At 27.2% G+C, this 8,815-nt stretch overlaps 1 protein-coding gene across 1 annotated transcript; it reads left to right on the top strand.

The window, feature by feature from the left end:
* Positions 1-7,443: 7,443 nt before the first annotated feature.
* LOC105129282 (uncharacterized) lies at positions 7,444-8,149 on the top strand. The gene is made up of 2 exons (XM_011031274.1): positions 7,444-7,913; positions 8,035-8,149. Exons 1-2 carry the CDS (start codon positions 7,444-7,446, stop codon positions 8,147-8,149), a joined length of 585 nt encoding a protein of 194 aa, XP_011029576.1.
* The last annotated feature ends 666 nt before the right edge of the window (positions 8,150-8,815 follow it).

Genomic DNA, 8,815 nt, shown 5'->3' with positions numbered 1-8,815 from the left:
CAATATTGATTATGAATTGATACCTCCTATTTTTGAATTTAAAGATTCTTTTAAGTCTAGTTTTATTGTTTCTCATAATTAAACACTTAGTCATAGACGTATGACAAGAGGATCTAATTTGGATATTGGACAAACATTTAGTATTAGAACAAAAAAAGAACACACATATGGAATAACTATAGATTAGCATGAGACATATCATTCTATCTATTATCAAATAAGTTAGAATGAAGTGATTACATTAGATCTCGAGTTGATGCAAACTCAATTAAATGAAAATTTAGGTGTTGTCAATGAATTTCTACTTGTTTGCATAATGAGATGAATGCAAGAGAAAATTGTGAATGTTATAAGCGTGGTATATGCAATAACACAAGCCATACTAGTAAAACATGTCATGGTAGAATATATGTATTATGAGCAATATGCCTAGTAGAGTTAAAATATCACAAGTAATTGAATCTTTTTATAATTAATAGATATTAAATTTTGGGTCTTATTTATTAATATTTTAATTTAACATTAATATTTTATTAATATTAGAATGGATGAGTTAAGTTTATATATTTTGGGATTTTAATTACTTGAATGTTATATTATTTAAGTATTTGAGATTTACGCGCGCACACATACACATATATAAGAATTTATTAAGTTTAATTTTTGTGGTACTTTGCAGGTTTTTTTTTCAAGTGGGATAAAATTTTAAATAAAGTTTCTATATAGAAAAAAGTTTGTCTAAATTTTGTTAAAATTATAAAGTTTTTAACTCTTTGAAATCATTAACTAAATTGAATGTCAAATTAACAAAGTAAATAATAAATCTTATAGAAATTTTTTTTTTGTTAGATTTACATGATAGGGAAATTTGCTGCTTAGAAGGACAGTAGCCTCACTACCAATCCTCTAGCTTAGCTGGTCGTTGGTTGATACAGTTGTATAAACTGGTCGACCGGTTCACATAAAATCTATGATTTTATGAACTCTTTCTTTTAAATATGTTTTATGAGTTAGAATATGTATCTTTGTCTAATTTGTAGATTCAAAAGTAAACTCCAATTAAAATCTAAAAAATTTATTATTTAAATAGTAACTTACTTTTATTTTGCAGTGTTAATCAGCTAGCTGGTTTAACTGACTATTATAAATCAGTCGGTCAGTTCATCCTTCTTAATAGTACTATAATTTAATTGATATATTGATTTTGAATCACGTTACCAATTAAAATTTTGTTGTGGTTCAGAAAAATATTTTAGTACATGTCACAATTTATAAATGCAATATTTAATCAAATATTATATTTCTAAACCGTGACATCTAAAAAATATGCTATTTCATTAATTTTTTGTTGTGATAATTCACTATTTCCTTCATTATGTATGCTAATTGCACAATTTATTCAAAAAGAGTACATGAAATGCGTGGAAAGCATACTAATTTACATTTTTTAATTAGAAAATGATTATGATTTCTCTATTAAGAAATAATTCCAATACTATAGCTGAAACATGCTCACATAAAGCGTTTGGAGCAGAAAAAATCAATAATTATTATTTTTTTTTATTGTAGAAATCACCAAATAAATTAAAGATTTCGATTAGTTTAGCAATTAATTATCTTATTTGATCGATAGAATTAGAAATTCTAAAATCTGAATGCCTTAAATGAACACATACACATGGAGCACGTCGAAGAAAAGTCGTCCTCCAATGGATGCCTGTTGTAATTACCATGTGTAAATTGTGGGATCGAAATGTCAAACACTCATTCCTTCGGGTACGACATTTTATATTAAATGTCAGAGCCATGTCAAATGATGACCTCTTTCAGAGTCAACTGTGCAGAAAGGTCAAGTTGACTGATTTAACCTTTTCCCCTCAATTTCCGCTTAAACTCCCACGTAATTTCGAGAAAATACCTTTTTTTTTTCTTTTTCTTATTGTTCTTTGTTTTTGAAGGCGATAGCTGGCTGTTCCAAGAAAGTAGAAGGAAACGATTAGTGGGCTTCTGCATATATACTCAAGTTTTTCTCTTTCTTTTCTTTCTAATTTCTTTCTCGTTTCTAAAATTTAATAAAAATGTTAGGGATGTGTCTTGAAAACTAATACTATCTCATTTCTTCCGGTTAATTTTCATACATGTCCTTTTCTTCTAGCCCTCTTTGAAATTTTTATAATTAGCTAAGCAAATAATATGAAAAAATGACTTATTTTCTCCTTATATAATTAGATAAATCTTCATTATATTTATTTATTTATTGTGTCTATTATGTCATTTGTATAATATAAATTTTTTCAATTTATGTTTTTTTTCAAAAGCTTTCTGTCCAAATTATCAAAATTGTATCTTTCATTTTGAGAATGCCTTTAAGCTATATATGGATGAAATTTAGATTTTTTTAAAAAATATTTCTTCAAATTTTAATGGTTGAGCGATTTTGAATATTTTTGCATTTTCTTAAAATATTTTGAGCAATTTTTTATTAGTGTATATATTTTGTAACTAATAGATTGGTTATATGTGACATTGACTTTATTCAAGTATGTGGGTGTGCAAGTGTATTTAATTTATTAATAAAAATTTATTTATTAAATATTTGATTAATAAATCAAGAGTAAAAATAAAGTTTTTGGGATAAAAATGCTTTGCAAAAGAAATTATAAAGTTGTTATAAGTATAAGATTTCTATTATATCAAAAAATTGTTCCTAAATATTCTTGATTAATAACAGGTTACTAGACATTATATTTGATTTTCAAGTACAAATCAATCAATTATTGAATTGATAATAAATTAATTTATTTAATTAATTTAATCTTATTTTATTTAGGATTATGATTTATATTTGGATCAATTTATTAGGGGAATCTAATGGGACTATTGGTTAAAAATTAAAATGAGATGATTAATCAAATGTGATTTGATTATAAATAATTTTTTAAAATTAAGAACTAAAATATAATTAATATAAGGAAATGCAAATCTAGATCTAGAAACAATCAAGTACAAACTTGTTTGAATAAATTTCTAAAATGAGTTTAAAATAATATATGTAATATTATTTTAGGGACAAATTAATATTTTGCTATTTATAAGCTTTTTTAGATTTCACTATAAATAGAATGTTATTCCTTCTATTTTTTTTTATGAAAAGGGTGAGTAGAGTACAATATATAAACACCTAATTAATACAATTTTTTTTCACTATTAGTTCGTGTGAATTACTATTAGAGATCAAACAATTGAATGATTTATGGTTTGCGATAACCTAATTTTAAAGTAAATATTCAAACTTAAAAATAAAATTTAATCTTCAAGTAATTTTTATATAATCTTAAATAATCTTAAATCTGTCTTACAGGATCCTTGAAACTCCTAAAAAATTTAAAGTTATCATTTTCGTCGTGTTTATATGTTCCAGGAACCCAACAATTTTTTTATATTTTTATATAGTTAAAGGACAATTTTATAATGAAAATAAAATTCTATCAATTTAAATGAGAAACGTAACAAAGATGCAAATTAAAGGATTGAATATTATATAAAAAAATAATAGATATATTAAGAAATATAAAAATATATTGGGTCATTACTACAAAAACCTAACTATTTAATAAGAATTCGTTGAATTGGTCAAAATATACAAGAAAAATCACGTGAGGAAGACGTGAATAATAACTTTCTTGACAAGTAATGCATGTAGGGTAGAACCAGCGTTGAAAACACAAAATAAGCTAGGCTTGAGCCTAGCTTCGCAATGACTTGTCAAAATTAATTAACCTGCACTACAAGCTCCACATTATTTTGGGTTAAAAACCTTATTCGTGTCTGCAATTGGTAGGCTATTTCAAAATAAAAATTGAAGGTTAAATATTAAAGAAAAAATGTTAATGATATAAAAAAATATATTAATGGAAAGATATTTGGTAGATGTATAATTTTTTTTTTAATTATAGGACTCAATAATTTTTAAATCTATATTAAATGAAAGCAATACTAATAATAATAAATCATAAATCAATATTTTAAAACCCCACTCCTAAAAATGTTGTTACCTAAACCCCTAAACCTCTATAGATTAACATTTGACTATCTTTTAAGAGGGTTAATGATCTATTTCAAAGTATGATTACGGTTAATTTTCAAAGTGCTTTTCATCTGAAAAATGTTGTTACCTAAACCCCTAAACCCCTATAGATTAACACTTGACTACCTTTTAAGAGGGTTAATGATCTATTTGAAAGTATGGTTACGGTTAATTTTCAAAGTGCTTTTCATTTAAAAATATATTAAAATAATATTTTTTAAAAAAATTATTTTTATAATCAGCGCATCAAAATAATTTTAAAATATCAAAAAAATATTAATTTAAAACAAAGAAAAAAATAAAAAAATTTACATTTTTTAAAAATATTTTTAAAATACAAAAATAAACAAGGCTTAAGTGATGCTCCTGTTACCTTTTTCCCTCATCAAGTAATAATAATAATAACTTTAATTAATTGGGTATGATTGTAAATAACTATAATTTCAAATGCCGCCATTTCTTTATTAGTATTCTTTTCTCCATCCCTTTTCATTGATCATAAAATAATAGTAATAATAAAATATAATAACATATTCACACTTTGATGAAGCAAGTTTTTATTATCATATCTTTATTAAAATTAATTAAATCTAGAAATTTATGAATATAAATTTTTTGAAACATATGCACAATCTAGTAAAGAGGTGTTGACCTAGCCATAATTAGGTCATCCTCTCTAGACACTCCTATAGGAATGAGTAATCTCTTTGGAGCTCGTCCAAGAAAATGAACATCCTATTAAGAGCATGCTTATGGAATGAACCCAACCTCCCTTGATCTCATCTAAGGGATGAACCCGATCTCCCTTAAGCTTATAAATAAAAGAACTCACCTCTCTTAGGTCTAATCTAAGAAAAAAGCTTAGCTTTTATGTGCTAAACTATATTTAACATCTTGAAACCTAATCTCTTTATACTTTTTAGATGTATAAAATTCCTATAAAGACTCATCATATTTCCATCAAATATTAATATAGATGTAAAGAATATTTATCTATGTAAAATTCAATTTCAGACCTTCATCTTCATAAAAGAACAAGATTCATGAGCTATAAATACACCATGAAACCTTTAGATTAAAAGTTCACAATTTTCATTTTCTACTACATATACACTTTCAAAGTATTTCTCTCTAAAATATTATTCCATTTTCTCTTTCTAAAAAGTATTTATTTAAGTATTGGAGAATCCCTATTTTTACCAAAAAGGACATTTTGTAGGTACTAGCTACAAGCAACTTTGACCTACCAAATACCAAGTATAAATTACCAACCATCTTGACTAGAAAAAAATGACGAGATTGCTAGGAATAAATAATCAATTATCTAACCTGAAAACCTTATTCCTAGACTAGAATTTTTGAGGATATCATCACATATCATATAGTCTTATACTCAATTAATCACCATCATCATCATCTTAGAAATAGAGAGATTTTATTTTGCATCTCACCCTAATTCAACTTTTTGCTTACAAACCCGTTGAAAGATTTTTAATTTCAACCATCAAATCCAATCCATCTCAAGCTTGCCATGAATGGTACAAAAAAATATAATTTTTTTTTTATATTTATTCAAATCAAACTTCAATTTCAAATAGAACCTATGCTATTAATTTGATGATTTTAAACATTTCATTATACAATTATATGAAGTTAACCAAATTCTTCAATTGATTCAAACAAATGATAATAGATGATGACACGTGAATGATAGTATTAAAATTAATCAATAAAAAATATAATTCTAAAATATATTAAAACTAAATATAATATTTTTTATAATAAAAAATGGAAAAACTAAAGGCTTTATGCTTAAGAGATGTTGTTCATCATTGTATGTAAATCCTTATAAGCATCTTCAGCAACACAAACATTTCCTTAACAAAAACTATACCCATTGGAAAGGTCACGACCTTTACATATGGTACTTATCCTCTAAACTTATTTTATGCTTCATTTTCAAAACTCCATTTAGCAAAGGTTGCTAGGTAAATTTGGTTTCTTCGATAAGTAGGGGATAAGGTTATCATAATTGAATATACTTCAAATTAAAACTACCAAGTATATAAACTCACAGTTCATTAAAGCACACTCTCTAAAGCTATGCATCTTTAATTCACTGGCTGCGTAATTCTGAGAGAGTATATTTGCATATTGTGTTTTCACCACATAATTTGATTTTTTCTTCATATAAATATGAAAAATAGAGGAACCGGAATATACTTTTACCGTTTTTAACTGAAACAAAAAGGATAAAATATAAAAAGTATAGAAAATCTAGGGATCAAAACGGACCTTTACGTACTATCTTGAACTAAAAAAATAATAACTATGAAAACTATAAAAAATCTAGGGGGAAAAAAATAGACTTTCATAACTATATTTTACTATATTAGTTAAAATTTTAATCCAAAACCAGAGCATAATTAATTAATAGCAACCATATATCTTAATTTCAATAGGCTGTTCCATCTCACTTTTGTTTTTATTTATTAAAATACTTGTTGCATCTTGGAGGTAGCCCCCTCTTGTTATATTATATAATAACTAAAATTGTTGAGAATTGAATCTATTTTATTTTAAGAAGTTACTCGATACATAACTACTAATTTATACGTGTTTGTAGCCCTATAGCACGATGTAAGAAAGGTTGTCTTTTATGAAGTCGATCAAGATTAATTGATGAATTTTCCTATAGTCAAATGAACCCTTGAAAGAGGCAAATACCTGAATTAAATTTATTTAGATGGATATTGGGTTATTGAGTGTCAGCTGTCCTTATAATATTAGAGAAAATATATAGTAAGAAATAATACATAAATAGTGGCTTTTACTTTGAACACCCTTGAGGGTCTTAATCCACGTGATTTTTGCAGTTTCTTCCTCATTCACTTGTATTTGTCATGCTGACATATATTCTGCTGTCCCTGCATGCCGTTAAAGTTTAAATATATTATTTAAGATCATAACTTCTTTGAAGGGTTCAGCATGATTCCCAGCAGAAAGCCTATAGGTGGTCAAGGTTTTGTTGTTTTCATCTTCTGTCAATTCGAACATATATACGGCTCGTTGGTCTTCAACCTTTTCATATAGAATTCTTCCTTCACATTCAACAGAAGAGGTAAAACAGTCAATCAAGATGAACGTATTCTCTATTAAACCACGAAGGGGACCTTGTTTTTTTTTTAATCAAAAGAATAATCCAACGAATCAAGGACCCAGGCCTTGCTCTATATAAGGTAAAGCCATCAACCTACCCTTCTACAATAACAACACAAGCTATAGGAAACGAAGCAAAAGAAAAGAAATTATCTGCTGAGAGAACGATCTATAACTAAATTTTTTCTCTAGTAACCATGCATCGCTCATCCCAATTTCTCCGCCAATGCCACCCGACCCAGATAGCAAATCGTGTTACCAAACCTTGTGATATTTTCATTAACCACAGAGGAATCGACACAAAGAGAACGGTCGCTACTTTGCTTTATGATCACCTTTCCCGGTTAAACCTACATCCTTTCTTGGACAACAAGAACATGAAGCCAGGAGATAAGTTGTTTGATAATATCAATAGTGCAATAAGGAAATGTAAGGTTGGTGTTACTGTTTTTTCTCCTCGGTATTGTGAGTCATACTTCTGTCTTCATGAATTAGCTCTTATTATGGAGTCAAGGAAAAAGGTAATTCCTATCTTTTGTGACATTAAGCCCTCACAACTTCGTGTTGTGAACAATGCAAAATGTCCTATGGAGGATATACGGAGGTTTAACTGGGCTATTGAAGAGGCTAAGTACACTGTAGGACTCACTTTCGACTCCTTGAAAGGGTAAAGATCACCATAACTTTGTTTCTCTTGTTTGGGTGGAAATTGGATTTTCACTTTCAAATTGAACAATTTACTGTGAAATTTGGATTTTTCTTCATGTTTTTACCTTTGTAATTTCCAGGAACTGGTCGGACGTTGTAACAAGCGCATCGGATATTGTCATCAAAACCTTACTAGAGATTGAGAGCGAAAAGCAGATGAAGCCCCATAAAAGCACTCCAATATTGCATGTCTAGTACATGTCTCTTTCATTGAAGATGAAGGTTTCCAATGCGACCGCGAGATCGCCCATGGTGAAGCTTTTGCTGCCTATTTATCATTCATTTTGTGTTAATAAATTGTAAAACCAATCTTTCATTTATTAAAAAAATGTTAAAAAAATTATTTATTTAATTATTTAGCTAATTGTACCCGCTTATTTCTTTGTAATAAGTCATAGCTCAAAGTAGCAGGCTTAATAAATAATTTAGCCATTAATATTGTAAGATGTAGCTCGATAGTTCCATATTTATGTAAGAATTAACATAGAACTATGAAATGTAATAAAATTAAAAGTTTTATGCCCCGTATTGTTTTGTCAGTCCATACTGTATTTTAATAGTACTTTCACAGCAGGCTGGGGGAAATTGTTTCTTCTATTTATTTTTTATTTTCCGGTATTAAGGAACAAACATATACATATGTACTCCAATTGCCTGTATTTTTTTATTGGATACGATTTCCTTCTTATTTCCAGCTACATGCATGGTACTATACATGGATCAATTTTTGCATACTAAGGTTAAATTATTCTCTTCAATATGTTGATAGATATATCCAAGAGATTTAAAATAATTGTACTTCTCTTAGCGGCATTGACAGTATCTATAATCCTATATATATAATAACTTGAAATTGAATGT

The sequence above is a fragment of the Populus euphratica genome, unplaced genomic scaffold (assembly GCF_000495115.2).
Source record: "Populus euphratica unplaced genomic scaffold, PopEup_1.0 scaffold86.1, whole genome shotgun sequence".
In the NCBI taxonomy this organism is placed as follows: Eukaryota; Viridiplantae; Streptophyta; class Magnoliopsida; order Malpighiales; family Salicaceae; genus Populus; species Populus euphratica.
Note: the sequence above shows the minus strand (reverse complement) of the source record. Positions and strands in the feature narration are given on the sequence as shown.